This window comes from Seriola dumerili, unplaced genomic scaffold (assembly GCF_002260705.1).
Source record: "Seriola dumerili isolate Sdu_G_001 unplaced genomic scaffold, Sdu_1.0 BDQW01000372.1, whole genome shotgun sequence".
In the NCBI taxonomy this organism is placed as follows: domain Eukaryota; kingdom Metazoa; phylum Chordata; class Actinopteri; order Carangiformes; family Carangidae; genus Seriola; species Seriola dumerili.
This window is the reverse complement of record NW_019174627.1, coordinates 283,062-304,050: the sequence shown is the minus strand read 5'-3', so window position 1 is coordinate 304,050 and position 20,989 is coordinate 283,062. Positions and strand designations below refer to the sequence as shown.

Genomic DNA, 20,989 nt, shown 5'->3' with positions numbered 1-20,989 from the left:
TCGTAACGTTTGCTTCCTTATTCATTTCAATAAGTTTACAGTTTCATTGTTTCAGTGTGTTTCCTGCAGCAGATTCAGATTAGAGCAGGAGGAGGACCGGTACACTGGCAGTGATGCTGCTGTTTCAGACATTTGAAAAGATGCCCACTGAAACAATCCAATATCTGTAGATGTAGCTTCATGCACAGTGTTTTCATCTTTATCTTCATAAAGAAGTTAAGTTTAGCACTTCCATATTCCCTCAGCTGAAATGTAATACAGTGCGCTTGTGCGTAGGAATACAACAGTTTGGTGGTTGAGAGTCAAAGGGGAAGATAAACCACTGAAAATATTCTTCATGAAGCTTCATTTCAACAGATATTGGATTGTTTAGGTGTCTTTTTAAAAAAGTGTCTAAAATAGGTGTTTTCTGCTGGCCCCGCCCACAGCAGCTCATCACTCTGCTCCTCTACCTGTGCTCCTCCAAACTGAATATACTGCAGGTAACCCCGACTATACATGACTACCTCACACAGCCCCCATCAAACAACCCAAATTATCACTTAAACATGTTACAACACAAACTTTACACATTACATGTCTTAACTGTTAAAGATGAAGCAATAGCATTGATTAAATACAGCACACACAGAACTAGATATACCTTTATTTGCTGGATGTGGAACAGCAGATGATGGAGCTTCATCCCGTCGCCAGGTTCATCACTAAATAAAAAAAATAAGTCATTCAAAAAGGTCTTAATGTAAGTAAATAAACAATTAATAACAACTTTTTTAAATATGTTTCTGAATTTTACAACAAAGTTGAAAAATTTTGTGAATTCCTTGATATTAAAGAAAAACATGGCTGCCGTTATGGTGCTATGTTCAGTACCGTTAAACCCCTGATGCTGCACTGACACACATTCATACACATACAGAAAACTGCTGCTCATCACTGACAAAACACACTTAACTACAGTCTTAACTACAGCTGAACTTATAGGTCCATTACCTTGACACAGATATAACATTTAATTGTACAAAACCTAAATTATACGTTTGCAGTTACATCCTCTCGAGCGGACGCGTTAGCACAGACAGTAACTGACAGGACGCCGCTCTGAACGTCTTGACCAGGAGTTTTAAAAGTGAGTAAATAACAAACAGAACATGTAACAGACCTAATGTTATTGCCTCTTTAACGTGCTGTCATGACATGTTGTCTTCGCCCCCGGTTCATTCGGGAAAACATCGTTCTTTCTTTGGGACGGAGTTTTCTCAACTAGCTAGCCAGCTAACCGCTAGCATGCTAACTCCTCCCGTAGCTACTAGCGTTAGCTGCGTCAGAACGTCTCCTCAGTAACAGCAGAGAGTCGCGCTCTGAGCGTCCCACAACTTTACACATTACATTAACAACACAGACCAAACTTCAGTTTACTCACCTGTGTCTGTGTCATCATTTCCTGCACCGGTGAAGTCATTAACCACCTCTGCTGAAGACGTCTCCCTCTGAGCAGTACCGGCGACAGCACCAACTGTGCGGCCTATTTACACAGTTTATGGTGCGCTCCTTATTTACTCCGATGGCAACACGTCGCTGGTACAGGAGTTCCTCCTCAGTGCGGAGTTAACGTCAGCTGCTCCACCGCGACCACAATCACAGATATGAACGAAGGTGACAAACCGAATGCATTCAGTTGGACATAAATAATTTGACCGACATTAAAGCACCGTAATATGTTAGAGTTGGTTCAGAAAACAGGTTCGTTTTAATACTGTAACAGGTCAAACTCCTGAATTCACGAGTGAAAACAAAGAGGGTCTTTATTATAAAAACTAATGTTAAAGGTAAAGACTGAACCACCACATGAAATAATGAACTCCATATCGACGTCAAAACGTTTCTCTGCAACAACTAATCCTCCATTGACTCACTGCTCAGGACGGGACACCAGTGTTTGTAACATTAGATCATATATGACATTTTACTGTATATTGGTAATGAAATGACAAGCTAACACTGAAGATGAACGGCTGTGCTATCAGCTAGCTAACATTAGTTGGCTAAACTTGTCAACACAGGTAAAAAGGTCAGAATGTGGAGAAAATTCACTTTAAAATCACACGTGATGAAGAAGAGCATCACATCTTCACGTCTGAGAGACTGAGACATTTAATGTTTTTACTTGATAAATAATAATTCGTTTATTAACAAATCATCAATAATTTATGAATACACTGTTAGCTGCAGCAGTTCATTGAACAGCATTCAAAACTACAAAATACCAGTTGGTGAGCAGCGAACCAGCTGCAGGACGTCAGTGGGTGGACTGGTGACAAGCTGTGACGGTCGACATCAGTGACGAATAGACGACCCCAGGCTCTGGTGGACACCCTGAAAACACACACACACACACACACACACACACACACACACACACACTGGTTAACATGTCAGATAAGAACCACCCTCTGACTCGTGCACAAACGTCTAAATAACTCCACGCGGTGCTCTGACCTCCTGACACATTTTCCCTCCTCAAATCAAATCAATGTAATCAATAAATTCACCTCATTGGAGCGTCTGTAATAGTAATTTTGTTGTATACTACTGTATATACTGAAGGGTCAATACACAACAGGTAGCTCACTTTTTACAAGGATATCTATCAATGGCTAGGTTAGCTTAGCATAAAGACTGGAAGCAAAACCCATCTGGCAGCACCTCTAAAATGTTTCCAAATGCTTTTGTACAAAAGAACAAATATATCATCAATCAGTGTGCTGGAACAATTTCCTGTTCCCCAACAGTCAGTCATCACGGTGAGGTTGCCGGGTTTGGTTCCGTCCTGCCTGTACAGAGACCAGAACCAGAACCAGAACCTGTGCTCACAAACTGAATCTATGGCAACAATGTAAACTGAGTAAACAGTGAGTAGGTGGGTGCTCAGTTTAATGATCCAACCATCTGCTGGTTGTGGGTGGGGCTATGGTGAGCAGAGACAGAGGAAGCTTCAGTGAGGAAGAGGAGCAGCTGTACCTCTGCTGCTGTTTGCTCTGATGATGATCTGTCCATAACTGACGTCTGCTGTTCTTCCCACTGCTGCGTAAACTGCAGCTGGATCAGTTCCTGCAACAGAAGAGTCATGTGACTGCATTTAAAATATACAAATAATACCCAGAAGACATCACTACAACATTAAAAACTGTCATTTATGTTTATTTTATAATACGATAGAAATTGTATTAATTTTAGCTGAAAACATCAGGATACGACGATATTACACTTATTTTTAACAGTATTTCTGTGCAAGACGAAAGAAAATGAATTCAGCAAGTGATGACTTATGAAACAGGAAAATGGACGACCACAGAGCTGCTCACTTCTCACACGTTTCACCAGCCACAGTAAACCACTCTGTGCCAAGCAGAAAACACAAAACTAGAAGTGACGCTAAAACCATCAAAACAGAGTTGTCCATTTAGATTTTTCTTTCCTTATTGTGGTCTCTAGGCAGAGAAAAGTTAGCGGGCTGACTCATTGCTTAGGAGTTCATAACCGGGCAGAAAACAAACAAAAGCAAACATACCCAAAAGCCCCCCAGCTGGAACTTGAAAATAGTTTTTATGTTGGAAGGAGAAGTTTTCTGACTGTCTGCGATGGACTTCATGCGACGATATTCACAACCTTTTATGAAAACAATTATTTTGATTCTTTGGATCTGTGGAGCCTTATGGAATAATTGAGGAATGGATAGACAATAGAACTTCACGACTGCTTCAAAAGTAGGGAGCCATCATTTTATCAGTCGGCCTTACAGCACAACAGTTGGCATGGTCAAAATACATGAGACCAGGATTGTCCCCCTTTATTTCATCTGTAAAAACGTTGCATATTTTGATGACGTATTAACCACTGAGCTGGTTTTCATTTCAGAAATCTGAAACACCACTCACTGAACAACACATGTACCTCAGCATCAATCTACATTTGAATTTTAACTAAAATACAACTTGAGTTTGACTTTTAACGTTAGCAGGGTTAAACTAGTTGTGGAGGGCCTCCCTCCTGACGTCATCACCAACACTGACCACAGCCTCCTCACAGCAGAGCAGCTGACGTACCTGTCCACCTGACGTCAGCTGCTCCTTTCACAGCTGAGGACAGCGGCGCTGCTTCACTCTCTGCAGAAGAAGTCAAATAATAAATGTTTTACCTGAACCACAAACACAGGTCGGTTTTTTTTCAACCATCTGGTACGACCCTACCACGGCAAGCCGACCGGACCTCGGTTGTCATGGTTACAACAATAAACGCAAAGTGAGAAGCTGACGTGTTGAGCTGCAGGTAGAGACACGTGCACAAAACAAGAAAATTACGTGTTTTTTTAGTTTTTTTTTTACAGAAAACAGGAAACTGAACTGCAGCACAATTTCTGTTCTCGTATCAACACCTTGACCACAAGAAACAAAACATGCTTCATCCTTCAAACAGTGTCACCAGAGTCTCAACCTCCAGTTACTAAGGAAGGTTTGAGTCGTATATGAATGTTAAATGTGAAAGAGCTAATGTAAGTTTAAAAAGTCACGTTGTGTTTTTTACTACAAGCTGAAAAACATTTACATTTATTATATTCAAACTGTAACAATAACCTCATGGGAAGTGCTGAGTGTGTCTCACCTCTAGGTTTCCTCCGGACACGTTGTCTCACCAGCAGAACCAGCAGAACCAGCAGAACCAGGAGAACCAGGAGCACCAGACCACAGGCAGATGCAGAAACAAAGATTACAGATGTAGTAACAGCTGGAGGTGGAGGAGCTGTGGTGGTGGGTGTCTCTGGAATAAATACAGAAATGATTAAAAGCATGTTTGTGGTCATCAACTCAACTGAAGAGTGACCTTTGACCTCCTGACCTGTGACAGTGATCCAGCTGGGCGGAGACTCTCCATGACCTCTGATGTCACAGCTGTAGAGGCCTTCATCAGACTTGTCAACATGGTGGATGGTCATGTGACCTGTAGTCTCTGTGATGAGGGAGCCATCTTTATAGAAAGCAGCTGGGAGGTTGGAGGGAGGGGTCTTTGTTTTACAGTGCAGAGTGACATCATGTCCCTCCATCACAGGGAGGACAGGACTCTGCAGGATCACTGCTCCACCTCAACACACAGACAAACTACAGCATTTCATCCATTTACACACAGCTTCATCAACACTGACTCCACAGTCTGATCTTACCAGTGACAGTGATGCTGATGCTGTTACTGGTTGCTCCCTCTCTGGACTCACACCAGTAAACTCCACTGTCCAATGGGACGATGACACCGATGTAACAGGAAGAACCAGCTGATCTTCCCCAGTCAGCTCCACACTGAGTCCTGGTTTCTCTGGTGGTGTTCCTCCTCAGCCTCCATCCAGCAGAGCTGTCGTCCTCCTCACAGCTCAGAGAGACAGAGGCTCCTTTAAACAGCTGAGAGCTGCTGGGACTCACCGTCAGACCAGCTGACAAATAAAACAGTGCAACCATCACTGCCTGATCTGTTACTCATGTGGACTTCCTGGATTGTATATTATTTGCTGTTTACATCCTGAACACATTGTCACGTTGGTAACACTTTATACTTCAGTGATTCTGACTATTGCATGAGTCCTGATGAATTCATTAAAGCAGGATGTGTCAAAAGCCCCTGTTAGTGTTGATGGCATTAGAGAGATTAGGTTTCTGTCCATGTGTAGTGTGATTATAGATCAGCTCTAGCTTCTATATTAATACTGTGAAAGTATCAAAGCCTCAGTCCACAGAGAAATGCACACAGCCTGTATTCAGAAACTGAGCCTTAAAACCAGCCGTCAGGACTTCTGGAACTTTGTGATGTCACAACAAAGCAGTCACCAAGCCCCGCCCACCTGGACCCACCATCCAAACCTTGCAGGATTTGGTTTCTCTGAGTGTTTTTACCTGAAATCTGCTTTATTTTTATTGGATCACTCAGAAAACAGTCAGCCAATCAGAAGAGAGGCTCAGAGCCTCCTCTCTTCTGATTGGCTCACCTATCAGATTTAAAACCAAAACTCATACTCGTGACCTTAAGGGCAGAAATGTCCACATCAATAACTACAATATTAATATTACATATTAATAAATAAAACACAGATGAAGAGGAAAATATGGCGCTTTAAATTCATTTAACTGAACAGTTTTATGTTGTATGATGCGTTCACTGACCTTGTTTTGTTGTGCAGCAGAGCAGCGAGGTCAGCCCTGAAGAGAAATGACACAAATAACAATTAATAATTTTACAGACTCAAACTGATGATTAAAAATTATAAAATGCATCTGATCTTTAAAATAACAAATGTATCTGAGGCTTTAAGGGAATAAAAGTTTAGTTGCTTTTAATAAATGATCACATGGGTTAAAAGTCATGATTCAACAGGATGTGCACTGGGGGAGGAGGTGATGATGTCGGTTAGCACTGCTGAGGTTTCTCTGCAGTGTCCGGCATTAAATCAGATTTTCCACAGATAAATCAATGTTTGAACTTTTAAAAAACCTCCTGAAACCAGAACGTGAATGAAGACGTCTGAGATAATCATCCTCGTGAAACTCTTCCTCTTTTTCTTTTCATTCAGAGAAGTGAACTTCTGTGAAGATCCCGGACATTTCATTTAAATTCTGTTTCACTTTTCAGCTTTTTTGGTGGTTTAATAAACATATAAAATTTGTTTTAGGAGTAAATCTTACTCCCTTACTCTTTGTATCTGACTCCAGCTCAGCCTGATGCTGTCAGTATAATTTCATTTACTGTACTTACAGAGCAGCTTCAGAAGAGATGTTTGTCCCATTGTCCCACAGAGTAAAGTGAGACTGACACTTCTTTTTCTCCCCTTCACAGCAGCTGAACCCCCCTCCTTCCTCTGTGTAGGAGAGTGAAGTGGCTGTGGTTTTGTCTTCAGCAGCCAACATAAAAAAGGTCATTATCTCAGATATGAACCGTCAGGTGTTTTAAACCAACAAACACACGAGGAAAGACAAAACACATTCCAGGACCTGAAGTTAAATATATCAAAAATAAATCTGCATTATTTAGTCTGATATTTTTAGTCCTAAAAACCACCACAGAAAAACACAAGACAAAAACAACCTTCATGAAGGTAGATATTTCAATAAGAACACCTATTTACTTACCAATATACATACCTATAACACATAGTTACTTTTTACATTTACTACACTGGCACAGGAGGAAGTACTGTTTTTAATGTCATTCATTAGAAAGAGGGCAGAGGGTTTGCAAAGGAGAACATTTGTTGAAGGATGTGCAGATCCAAACTTTGAAGTGTCCCTGAACGCAGCACAGCACCTCCACACACCCCCTGCTGGAGTCCTCGGGTAACAGCTGTTATTAAGAAATAAAGCATGAAAACACTTGATCCAACTGCTGCAGCTGACAGTAACATTAATGACATGAAACATAAAAAGTATTTTATTTTAATTGCTTTGGTTTATTTTTAGTTTAGTTTTATTCTATTTAACTTTATTTATTTTTCTAATTTATTTTATTTTTCAATTTATGTGATTTGTTTTATTTTATTCTATTTTATCTTATTTTATTTTTATTTTTATTTCTATTTATTTTATTTTATTTTCCTTTAGTATTTTTATTTTATTTTATTTTATTAAATTTTATTTTATTTATTTATTTTAGTTTTTAATTTATTTTATTGTATTTAATTTATTTTACTTTATTTTATTGACACCCGCCTCTGATGAAGTGACGTTCACAGGTCATGTGACCTGGAAGTTTCTGCATAGTGAGTTAGTGAGTGACACGCGCCTCGGAGTGTCAGCCGTGGCATCACCACGTGCCCTCATTCAGTCTGACCGGGAACGAGCCTTCATTAACCCGCCAGCCTCCGGGAGCAGAGGGGGTGTGCGGACAGACGGTGTGAACCGGAGGAGTCCTCGCGCTGCTTGGATTTATTCTCCGCGGAGTTAACCTGCTGCTGCTCTGATGCTAAGCTAAGTTAGCGCCTCTGGAAAATGCCCACACAGCGGAGAGGAGAGGACGGGGCGACCCGGACATTGCGCCGTGCGAACGGGCCGGTTGTCAGAACAGGGTCCGGACGCTGGTTCTCCAGGAACCGGCTGTTTGTGTTCGGGTGAGTGACACGGGGACTCACCGGCCGTGACGTCACCAAGTGGCGTTTATGTGCACGAATACAACAAGGATTTATTCTATTATTTTATTATTTTATTTAATGTTACAACAGAGCCACTGACAGGTGTGTGTGTGTGTGTGTGTGTGTGTGTGTGTGTGTGTGTGTGTGTGTGACGGGAATGAGTTGTTTCCATGTTTACACACACACACACACACACACACACACACAGCTCCACCAGCTGATTGAACACGCTGTCACATGACCCGCCCCCCTCCTTCTTTGCACACGGTTCCATATAAACAGACTTTGACAGCTCTTGAAGTTTTGCAGTCATGTCGTCCGTGCTTCTCTGTGTATACTTTCTGAACTACTGTCTGTCTTCTGCAGCTGAAGGTGAGCTGTGTGTGTGTGTGTGTGTGTGTGTGTGTGTGTGTGTGTGTGTGTGTGTGTGTCGAAGGAGAAAAGAACAGGAAGAAGGTCCTCCGCCCATGACTCATAGTGTTTTGCATTTGTTGTTGTTCTCTTGATTTGTCCAGCTGCTCAGTGTTGAGCACAAACCGATCATATCACAGTGCGTTGTATCATACTACTACTTATTATTATTATTATTATTATTATTATTATTATTACTACTATTAACACAGTTGTTATTGTTATTGTTGGTATTTAGTGGAAGTTGTTTTGTTTTAAACGTCATTATGTAAATGTCATATTGACTCATAAGAAGAAACAGCAACTAAAAGTTAAAGTGTTGGTTCAATGCAGCTATTGTGAACAGTGTGTGTGTGTGTGTGTGTGTGTGTGTGGGGGGGGGGTCATGCTTTGCAGGATTAAAATATGAACACACCGCAGACCACTGTTAATGTTGCCGCCTACATTCTTCACTGTGATTGGCTGAACCGACCAACAACAAAGCGAGCGGTCCAGAGAGATAAGAACCAGCTGGAGGTTATTTCATGTTGCCTTCAGTTGAACTGGGACGTTGGAGCTTTTATAAACACAAACACACAAAGTATTGATCCTGCACATTTTACTGAAGCTGATCAGACACCTGGTAGATCCATTTCATCCTTCCAGGAGGAAGAAAGTTTCAGATTAAAATCATGACTTCCTGTTCTCGTTCAGCTCCAGTGTCAGTGCGGCCCGGAGAAGACGCCACTCTTCAGTGTCGTGGTCACAGAGCTGCTGCCGTCGTTCTGTTGGAGTGGAGCCGCCTCCAGCCGCAGTCAGAGGGTTACGTCTTCTTCTACCGTAACAACCGCTCCTATGAAAACTACCGGCATCCATCTTATCGCGGTCGAGTGGAGCTGAGGGACGAGTCCTCCATGAAGGACGGAGAAGTGTCTGTGGTCCTGAAGAACGTCACCGTCCACGACGCCGGAACGTACGAGTGTCGAATCACAACCATCAAGATGGAAGGCGACGAGAGGACGCACACCGAGTTCAGCCACCTGGTCGACCTGACAGTTACAGATGCAGGTGAGTCAGAGCTGCTTCCTGGTTGTTGATGTGAGAGTGAACCAGCACAGACCAGATGTTTGTGTTTTCTCCAGATGTTGTTGATGAGACTTTGTAGAGAACAGCTGGTCTGAGTCATGTGACCAAAGTGCAGTAGATAATGTCTGACATGAGTGTGAAGAGTTCTTCACTCATTCCCTACCTGACAGCTGATACCTCACACCTGCTTCTCTCTGCAGGTATCACAGAGGAGAGAGGAGACAAGGAGGGAGGAGACAAGGAGGGAGGAGGCAAGGAGGGAGGAAAGCAGGGTGAATATGTTGTTGTTGTTGTTGTTGTTTGTGGTGTTCTTCTTCCTCTGTGTATTATTGTTGCAGGTTTTATGTGCGTTAGAAGACATAAGTACCAATATCGTGATGGTCGGACGGACAAATACTGACGTGTCTGTGATCTTTTTACTCCTGAATGATTACGTGTTCTGCTGAATGACGCTGTGTTAAATCGGGGCTGTGCAGCAGAGGTGGATGAACTGACCCCTGAAAACAAACGCCCCCAAAAAAGCTTAAAACATTCCTGTCAACAGTTAGAATATAAAAGAAGCCTTTATGGATGGATCACAGGTACAGTTAGAGCAGACGCAGCCGGGTAGACCACGACAGTTCGGACGGGTTGTTAATAAGTTGCGGAGTCTGGGATTCGCTCAGGTGCACTGGTGTCGACCCGCACACCTGTTCCTGTCAGGCTGCTGACTCAGTTTCTCCAGGGATCTGATTGGTTACTTGTCCGGCGGTTTTGATCCGATCCTCTTGACGTCGGCAGCAGCGGGTTAACCTCGAAGGATGGGTGATCTATCTTGTTACTATGGTGATTAAAACTGAGCCATGTTTGTGATACTGGAGAACCTGAGTTAAGCCCAGAGAGACCCGATGACCCGCCGATCTGACTTTGTTGATAAAGGAAAGTAATAGTGTCTGGATAGCTAGCTGCTGTACAGAATCAGCTCCGCAGTATAAAGCAGTATCGTCTGCGTAAAGATCAACTTTAATGCACTTACTAGCACTTTATGGTGAAAAGCAGGTGGGACAGGAAGTAGCTTCGGCAGGGTTTGAAGCACAGATTGTGGGAGCTAAAGTAGCAAGGCTAGCAGGCTTTCAACAAGCGGCACATTCTACAACTTTAAGCACTTTATACTCATTTACCTCTACTGCTGCCACTGCAGCCAATCAGCATCCTTTCCTTCTGTGCCGCTCGTTATATTAAAGGTACAATAATGTTTCCTGGTCAGTCCCACCTGCGTTCCCAGTCCTAGTGAACTACAGTCTTAATTTTAAGAAGTTCCTTCAAGGCGCCACTGAGAATAGGACGGACGAAAATCCACCTGCTTATTTCAAATTCAATTCAACTGAATGTGATGAAAACACAGAATCAGGGTTACATGAACAAGTCGTACTGAATAACACTTTACTTTGAAGGGTTGCTTTTCCATTTCCTTCTTCCTGAGTTATTTAGTTATAAGTCAGTGCAATGAATGTAATGTTAATAATAATATATTTTTGTAGAATAATCATATGAAATGAAAAATAATGTAACGAATAAACTATAAAATCTCTAAACTGAAAGTATTTAAACTTTTAGTCTTAGATCATAATAAATAAATACATAAATCAGCCACTTTGGGGGAAATGCAGCAGCACATGTGATCATGTCAGGAGTAAAGATGACAATCCGATAAATGTAAATGTCACTGTATGTGATTCTGCTTGATGTAACATCTGTGCTTCATCTAACATGTAATTCTCAAGTTTCTCTTGTCTTTTAAAATTTAATTGCTTTTGATTAAACTTTGTTTTATATTTTTACTCATTTATTCTGAAGATTTTTTTATTTCTTTTATCTTTTTGTTTCTCAAAGCACTTCATTAAATCCTGATGCTTTTCAGTAATATGTATTTAATATATATAGTAATATATATGTTGAACATGTTTCCTTTATTTGTGAAAATTTTGTAAATAATGTTCATATTTGTTTGAAGTGTAACTCAGCTTCATGTCTCCATGTTTCAGTAAAACATATAAAGGAAATCAAGCTTTTTGTGCATGTAAATGTTCTACAGAGTCAAAGTTCAAACCAAAGAGAGAAACTCCGTCAGGGTTAAAACCCAATTTTCTCCTTTGTATGAAACGCCTCATTGGGGGTCCAGACATTACTTCCTGGTCCGATTGTTGCCCACCTGCGAGCTGGACACCGTGCTATACCTCGTTAGCTCGGAAAAATTATCCAACAATTTAACCATTAAGCTCTTTTTTCAGTTACTCTGAGAATAAAAGTTTAACTCATTCAGATTTACCAGCATCGTAAACCAGCAAGATGGCGAAGCGGTGGAGACTCCCTACCTATGAAGTGGTCGCAACGTACGGCTGTCTGTCTGATCCCCTATTTGTTCAGGTTTGGAGTCCGGCCCAAACTGATAAGGCAGAACCAGAAGCCATTTGTTTACAGGAGGACGTGGTGTTGTTGCCGGCAAGCTGACCAATCAGAGCACACTGGGCGCAGAGGGGAGGGGCTTTAAAGAGGCCTGAGTTGTGACAGCATTTCGGTCTTTTTGGAACATTGAAGCGTATAAATTTATTTTTAATAGACCTATTATGGACTAAAAACAGGTCACTTTAATGTAGTTTTAACGTAAATAGACAATAGAATAAATAACACTTCATCACTGTCAGAAACCAACGTGATTCTGTGGAGTTTGTCCTCTAGTGTGAATCCACAGCAGCAAAATCCAAATCTGGAAGAAAGAAAATCAAAATAAAGGAAACAGACAAGCTGCAGAACGACAGAAACTAACAGAATTAAAGTTTTATTCACTGCATTTCAATGATATTTAGCTTCTATGTTCTGGTTTGAAACTCATGATCCACAATAACAGAGCTGCTGTGTGTGAAATATCTGCTGATCCAAATTTGGGTTTTATTCCTTCTCAGCTGTTTGTGACTCGTGGTAGTCATTTAGAGAGTCAGCTGCCACAAGGACGGAGCATGAACGCCACATCATCACACACACACACACACACACACACACACAGTCAACGTGTCCATGACTTGTTATGTTTTTACATACAGGATGTTTGTGTCTTTCGCTTCCATCTCCTGGGAAGAGACAAGCGACAGAGCAGATGACTCAGCAGCGTTCAGCCTGTCGGTCTGAAGAAGGTGAAAGTGAAAACACAAAACCTGGACTGAAGGAAAAACACCTGAACAACCAGAGAAGAAAAACCCAGAGAGGCGGCAGACGTCTGATGCATGTGATGCGTCAGCAGAATAAAAGCCTCTTTGTCATAATGCACACATGAACATGAACATGAACATGAACATACACATGAACATGAACATGAACATGAACATGAACATGAACATGAACATGAACATGAACATGAGGAGGTGAGAACTGTTGGCTTTTGTTTTCTCTCTCCGTCTCTGTTTCACCGCCATTTTGTTCTTTATCAAGTTACCAAAGCAAACAGAGCAGTGTGAGAGGTTATGAAAACACTCTGCGCGCGCACACGCACGCACGCACGCACGCACGTGTTTCCTGATGAGCTGCCCCCTGCTGGAGGTGCTCGAACATGATATTTTTTCCTCTTCAGGTTCATTAATCATCAGTTATTTCATTCTTAGAACAAGGTGAAATACAAACATTATAAAGAATTAAAATATAAGAAGAAGCTGTCAAATAATGTTTTGATGAAGTCAATCAAATATTCATTTATGATCAAGGGAAATATTCATTTGTGTGTTTATTATTAGTTTTTATTTCCAGTTATCGTCCTCATTCTGACGGGACACGTGATCAGTAACAACATCTGTTGACTCGTATTATTTGTCACTTTAGTTTTTTTTCCATTTCCAATATTAAATAATTAAAAAAATAATAAACAAAGACAAATTTAGAATCAAATCTTTGATCTGTGTTATTTGTCACTTTGTTTTTCACTGCTTCTATTTATTTAAATTAGAAAATGTACAATCAGACATCTCAGTTCTTAAATAAAACAAACCAAAAACTTCAACAAAAAAGATAAGTAATTAAAAAAGACAAATATATAATCAGCTCTATTGATCTGTATTATTTGTCAATTTATTTGTATTTCTTTTTTTATTGTTTCCATTTATTCAAATTAGAAAATGTACAAACTATCAGACAAATTCGTTCTTGAATAAAACAAACATAAAAAATCAACAAAAAAAGGAAGATTATTATTTAGAAATAATAAACAAATACAGAAATAAAATAAAGACAGAAATATATAGCTAATCAAATCTATTTATCTGTTTTATTCCTAACTTTGTTTTTTATGCTTCTTTAAATTAAAACACGTACAAACTCAGACATTTCAGTTTTTAAATGAATTAGATAAAAACTTCTCAAAAAAGGAAGATAAATAATAAAGAAATACAGAATTTAAAATAAGAAATAAATAAGAAACGAATATATAATTGAATAATGTAATATCTGACGGGGACTTGTTTCTTGTTTGTTACAGGTTTGACTGAAAGTGACGTTCAAGATCAATTAGCAGCAACTTAATTGATGACTTGATTTAAGAAATGTATGTTTTATGAATATGAAAGTTCCGCAGTAAAATCAGGAGTTAACAAAGTTTGATTGTTACATTCAAAAATAAGTGAAAATATTTTTCTCTTTAATGTTTTTTGTCGCTGTATTTTGAACCGGTTTTGTTGTTGCAGTGACCTGTAGCCTTCTTGTTACCATGGTGATTAAAATGGAACCGTATAAGGGATATAAGGGTGTGTGTGTCCTCCGGCTCGGGAGGGGGAAGGGGAGAGGGGGAGGGGGGGGGTATAAAAGCGCAGAGTCGATGTCTCACTCATGTAGAAGACGGACCGAGCTGCTCACCGAACTTCCGGCCAGGACACAGAACCATGGGACGTCATGGACATGAATATGGTTTCCACCACAGGGACAAATGGCGGGAAAAGGTGAGTGTTGTTGACTTATTTTTGACACACTATCTTTACCAGACTCGGTGCGGGGGGGTCTCATCCTGGTTTCATCAGTACAGCTGCAGTGATCAGTAGATTAATCGATTATTGAATCAAGAGAAAATGAATTGATAATGTCTTTAACCATCAAATGATCATTGAGATTCATCACATCGCTACAATGTTCTACTGAGGTTCTACTGAGGTTCTACTGAGCCTGTGGCTCTTTACTGCGTCTCTCTCTCTCTCTCCCGCCCACTGAGAGTTACGCCCCTCCCCACTGCGGAAAAAGAAATAATCCAGTTACTGTCAATATATATAAATATGTGACACATGTAATAAATAATAAGTAAATAAAGTAATAATAGAAACCGAATCTGAAGTAAATAAGATAAAATAGAAATACTAAAAATGATATAAAAATATAAAACTAATGGGTTGAGCAGTGTCTCAGTTCTAATGTAATGAACAATATGTCAGTGCTGTGGCCCTGTGCAGTCTGATGGCTGTACATGTATATATTCATTATATGTATATATTCACTATATATTTCAGAATCTGGATTATTGCCAAGTAGGTTTTCAACACGAGGAATTTGCTTTGGTTTTTTGGTTCATATCAATAATCAATCGACATATTGATAAGAACAGAAGTGTAAACAAAGATGAAACAAGGATTAGCTGCAGGTCAGATATCTTAAATATAATAGAAAAGATGCCGTCAGATATATATTATATATACATTCCACCAGCAGGGGGCGGTGTCGCCTCACTGGTCTGAGCTGGGTGATGATCCTGGACTCTGACTGCATGAATACAGTGATGTTGTGCTGAGGAGAGGAGCTTCACTGCTCCCTATCTTATCTCCTTTAGCAGAGGAAACAAGAAGCGCCGTCCCACAATGCCTTGCTGCAGCAACATTTAAAACCACAGCGCAGTCACATAAATGTAGAAACATCAGAGCAGCTGATGGACTGAAGCCCAGATTCATTCTCTTTCATCAGTCAGGCGTCGTCATGAAGAACAAGCTGATGAATCTGTAGTGACATCATCACCATAAATACTTTAGTCTGTACATTCATGTAGTTTCACTGAATCCTGTAAAGACCTAAAGATGTTTTTTCTCTAGTTAACAAATGAAGAAATGTGAGGAAACTGAATGTAATTTATTCTCAGGTCATTATTTCTATTTAATTATTATTTCACCAGATCAATTTTCTCTATTTGTTGTTCTTTCATGTTTTCTGATTTCAACAGTTCATCCTGTTTGTTTCTGTGGGAGTGAGATCTGGTGGCTGGAGGTCACGTGAGTTCAGTGAACTCATCGTCATGTCCATGAGAGCAGTCTGAGATGATGTGAGCTTTGTGACGTGCTCGTCATCCTGCTGGAAGACGCCATCAGAAGACGGGTACGCTGTGGTCATAAAGGGACGGACATGGTCAGCAGCAACACTCAGGTAGACTGTGGCGTTTAAACGATGCTCCCCCACCTCATTACACCAGCAGCAGCCTGAAGCGCTGACGAGATGGATCCTCCTTTCACGTAGTTTAAATTCTGACCTCACCATCCGAGTGTCGCCGGAGGATCCAGACTCATCAACCAGGAAACCTTCTTCTTCTCTGATGACGTGAGCGCTGAGTGTAAATCCTGCTGCAGAGCGAGGAGACAGACACAAACTACTGGCGCTGTCTGGAGGTCGGCTCTGTGACGCCACTGCAGAGATCCGACACCTGGTTCTGGTTCTGGACTTTGTCTCAAAGACCATTTAAAGTCAAAGAGCTTGAAAACAGTTCAGAGGAAGTTGGTTGTGAGAGCGAGAGAACTTCCTCTTTAGTCCACAAAACGAAGAGCTTTGAAACTCAAGGAAGATGACTGTGTGTGTGTGTGTGTGTGTGTGTTTACAGTGTCTCTCTAAGAGCCGAGGGTCTGGGTTTTTCAGGGGTGAATAAACGTGTATTTCCTGCCGTATTGCAGAAGTAGCAGGAACATGAATATTCCTCCTCGGACGTCGACGGATGTTGGTGGTTTTGTCTTCGAGACAACACAGATTAGAAATACACTTTGAATGTTGTTAGAATCTGTCGACTCTCCTCTTTGTGTTTCATGTTCTTGTGAGATCGTACGTGACTCAGCCGGAGCTGGAAGGTCTCTGATATTTCTTTTAAAGTAAAAGGACCCAACTTTGCATTTTGGGTCATTTATTAAACGTCTATCTGCTCTTTTACTCACATGTTGCTCTGTATTTCCATGAATCTAAGACGCTGCTAAACACTCATCAGTTCACACGCAGCAGTGAAGGTTTGTGTCATGTCATGTGACTGTGCCAGAGCAGGAGTACAGGGAGCGAGCGGTGAGCAGGGTTGTCATGGTTTCCACATGGACAAGAACAGTTGAAAATCATTTACAGCTTTTCTTCCTCCTGAAGGTTGAAACTGAGAGAAATGCCGTCCCACAATTCCTTGCTGCAGCAACATTTAAAACTAAATCCACAAATATGGATTTATTGTCTTTAGATCCAGTCAGGAGTCGTCACGAAGAACAAGCGGATTTATCTAAAGGGGGGTTTATCCTCCATGTTATAAATAAAGTTGGTTCTTCTTCACATCTTTGGCCTCATGGCGTTTTTCCGACGACTTTTCCCGCCTCTGTTCAGGTCTATAGACGAGATCCACGGGGCGTTTATTTTGGCAGAAGTTTGATTTCAGCCAAACAGAGCAGAGCGTCGATAACGTCGCCATCAACAGTCAGAGAGAAGCGGCTCGGCGGTTTTCTCACTGACAGCGTGATGAGTAAATGTAAACCACGTGTTTCACCACCAGGCCAGCTGTGAAACCAGAACAGCAGAGGAACGTGTGACGTGTGTGGCGTCCTAACTGAAAGCGTGCACACCCAGCAGGACGTGCACGCTGCAGCAACACATCTGTTCATCTGTCTAACAATGCAGCAGCGCTGGTCAAAGTGGTCAAAGTAGACAGAAGGAAGGGTGTGGCCAACTCCTGACAAGACCCCCATCGCCCAATCAGGTGGGAGGTAAAGCTGGGGGGCGGGGCGGGTATTAAACTCTGTGGCAGCTCAGAAGTCTCATCAGTCAGGAGGGAGAAGATGCTCCTCATGGCGCTGTTTCTGTTTGTTCTGGCTCTGGTACCCCTCATCTGTTCTCATGTCACTGAAGGTGAGCTGTGTGTGTGTGTGTGTGTGTGTGTGTGTTTAACCGACAGCCACGAACCAGCCGGTGATAAGAGGGAAACTTTTGCCTCAACATGTGGCGCGAGTTACTGAGGTTTCATATGTTTTGTATTTGGTTTGTTTATTTGGACGCCGCGGTTTTAATAACTGTTGACACAGGCAGCAACAGCAAAGCATGATGGGACCAGGGTGGGGTTTTGGATCAGGAGAAGACAACCCGAGTTTAAGACTTCCTGTTCTGTGGATGCACGTCTCTGACAGGAAAGCGATCTCACATGTAGAGCAGTGAAGGCGTCTGGAGTTCAGTGTCACCCAGGAATGTTTGCAGAGTCCCCCCCCCCCTGACTGCAGGTCTGTTACATCACCTCCGTCTCAGTTTGACGTTGATTCACTCCAGACTGCCGAGTCATTACCACTCTCCATGTTACAGGGAAACGCTGGGAAGGGGGGGGGGGGGTGTTGCTTCAGTTACTATAGCAACAGCATGAGTCACTGCGGATGTGTGTGCAGCTCTGTGAGGAGGATGTGTAATCTAGGTCATGCACTACAGTCAGCAGTTTAGTTCCCAACTATAGAATGCCATTTTAATCAGATAATGAATGAATGAATGAATAAATACATTTTAAGATGTCATTTTTATTTATTAATGCAGACTTTTATTTTATAATTCCAGATTTATTTATTTTCAGACTTTTTTTCAGTCCGTCATGTTTCAGACCTGAGAACAGCGCTAGCCACGCTAATTATCTTTAGGTGATGAACCGCTGAATGTGTTTTAAAATCACACATTTACCAACCGAGTCGGTTCGTTAGCGAGCCGGTTATAACACGTCCTCTGAGCAGCTACTTCCTGAGGGAAGACTGGACCTCTCAGTGACTCGGTATCAGAGAGTGACGTGTGTTTGTTGCTGTTTGAATCTCTGTCTGTGTTGATGACTTCTTGATTTGTCTGTTGTTCAGCTGCACAGGAAGTGAAAGTGAAGCCCGGAGAAGACGCCACTCTTCACTGTGGTCGTGACGGCGCTACCATTGGAGTGTTGACCTGGAAGAAACTAAACATCTATCTCCTCTTCTTCCGGGACAATCACTTGGTCGCGAACTTTCAGGATCCGTCTTATCGTGATCGAGTGGCGCTGATAGATCCAGAGCTGAAGAGCGGCGATGGGTCTGTGGTTCTGAGGAACATCACCTTCGAAGACGCTGGGAGATATGAGTGTTATCTTAAAGAGGAACAACTAGGACGCAACAAGAGAGACACTGGCATCAGAAGTGTCATCGATCTGATCGTGGAAGACGATCGTGGACCGACCGTGGACGGAGGAAACGAGGACGGACATGTTGGATTGATGGTTGGTCTGTCGGTCGCTGGTGGTGTCGTTGCTGTTGCTGTTGCTGCTGCTGCTGTTAAATGCAGAAAGCGACCACCATCATCACCTGCTGATGATGGATGTGACCTTTGACCTGTCTGAAATTTCTCCGACCTCTTCTCTCTTTTCCATGTGTGTGAAGGTGCCAAAGCAGCTGCTGGTTTGTAGCGTTTTTTCTTTTCTAGCTGCTTGTTCATGAGAAAACACACAAATCAAAACATGTTGATTATGAGAGAAATGTTATTAATGTGTATATATATATATATATATATGTGTGTGTGTATATATATATATACACAGAAGGAAAAGTAAACGTACAGAGCTTTAGACCCGAGACTTGCACTCGACAATTTGCACATATCGAAACTGTAAGAAAACTCTAACGTTGACGACACTACGGTACTTTAAGTTACCTGAACAGCTCCTGAAAAGTCTGTCCAGCTTTTTTCTGTTGCTGTAGTTTTCATAGTAAGCTTTGAAAAAACCTCTAAGAGTGGTACAACGTCCCACAATGCAGCTGGGGTATTTGCTGTCGAGCCTGGATCACATTAAACAGACTGGGAGATTATAAAAGCTAGTTGACGTCCTGTTACGAACGGTCCATTTGTTCCTCATATTGTTGCTTATGTCATTAAGTTATGTTTAGTTTTGTGTGAATAAATGATATATTTATGTGCTGCTAACTGGGAAAAACTTCTAAATCCCCCTTTGTAAAAGTTTGTGTTGAAAAAGGAAATCCTAGACTTGAAGAGATGTGGGACCATTCACTGTCTTCCTGAAGTACGTGTCTTTTTGATATTCAATACAAACCACGCACAAAGACATGGGCTCTATCCATGACACTCAACAACACACAAAGAGCTTAAAGTTTCTCATCGTTTCATTCCAACCTATTTTCTCTGGAAGTTGGACTCTTTGTCGATAAAAAGGAATCAGAAATAAAGACAAAAAAACCCAAGAGAAACATGTGCCGTGTTTATTTTTAACCTGCAACTCTGGGTTTGAACTAAGAAATGAAAACTTGGTTCAGTGGACGAGCTTGGATATGGAAGAGGGTGATTCCCCATCTGGAGCCATGTCTGGAAATGTCCCTGTTTTTCACAGTCAATTTAAAACAGATGTCTAGTGCTTGTTTAGGCCAGCAGAAGTAGCTAGCTGCTAGCTGTAGCATTCAGCTGCTAGCTGTAGCATTCAGCTGCTAGCCGTAGCATTCAGCTGCTAGCCGTAGCATTCAGCTGCTAGCCGTAGCATTCAGCTGCTAGCTGTAGCAGTTTCAGAAGTGAAGCTAAAACCATCAAAACAGAGTCATCCAAACAGATTCAATAGATAGATGGATAGATGGATGGATAGATAGATAGATAGATAGATAGATAGATAGACAGATAGATTAGATAGATGATAGATAGATAGATAGATAGATAGATAGATGGATAGATAGATGGATGATGGATGGATAGATAGACAGATAGATTAGATAGATGATAGATAGATAGATGATAGATAGATAGATGGATGGATGGATGATAGATAGATGATAGATAGATAGATATACAGATAGATAGATAGATAGATGATAGATAGATAGATGGACAGATGGATAGATAGATGATAGATAGATGGATAGATAGATAGATAGATGGATAGATAGATAGATAGATAGATAGATAGATAGATAGATAGATAGACAGATGGATAGATGATAGATAGATAGATAGATAGATAGATAGATAGATAGATAGATAGATAGATAGATAGATAGATAGATAGATAGATAGATGGATAGATAGATAGATGATAGATAGATAGATAGATAGATGGATAGATAGATAGATGAT

The 20,989-nt window shown here is 41.3% G+C and overlaps 2 protein-coding genes across 4 annotated transcripts; one reads left to right on the top strand and one right to left on the bottom strand.

Annotated features, from left to right (window-relative positions):
* Positions 1-2,227: 2,227 nt before the first annotated feature.
* Positions 2,228-6,826, bottom strand: LOC111233152 (low affinity immunoglobulin gamma Fc region receptor II-like). Its single transcript, XM_022760909.1, has 8 exons — positions 6,796-6,826; positions 6,207-6,242; positions 5,219-5,482; positions 4,897-5,139; positions 4,663-4,818; positions 4,107-4,166; positions 3,022-3,111; positions 2,228-2,376 (listed from the first exon to the last, which is right to left on the bottom strand). The coding sequence occupies exons 1-8, from the start codon at positions 6,824-6,826 to the stop codon at positions 2,300-2,302; spliced, it is 957 nt and encodes a 318-aa protein (XP_022616630.1). The 3' UTR covers positions 2,228-2,299.
* A 7,653-nt stretch (positions 6,827-14,479) lies between these two features.
* On the top strand, positions 14,480-20,373 carry LOC111233130 (nectin-4-like). 3 transcript variants are annotated; one of them, XR_002665582.1, is made up of 3 exons: positions 14,480-14,598; positions 15,858-16,009; positions 18,748-20,373. XR_002665582.1 is itself a non-coding variant. In XM_022760888.1 (2 exons), exons 1-2 carry the CDS (start codon positions 17,704-17,706, stop codon positions 19,245-19,247), a joined length of 570 nt encoding a protein of 189 aa, XP_022616609.1. In that variant the 5' UTR covers positions 16,511-17,703; the 3' UTR covers positions 19,248-20,373. The 3 variants fall into 3 exon arrangements, 1 of the variants encoding a protein (XP_022616609.1); XR_002665581.1 differs by having other exon boundaries at positions 15,858-16,057; XM_022760888.1 differs by lacking the exons at positions 14,480-14,598; positions 15,858-16,009 and adding an exon at positions 16,511-17,773.
* Positions 20,374-20,989: the final 616 nt, after the last annotated feature.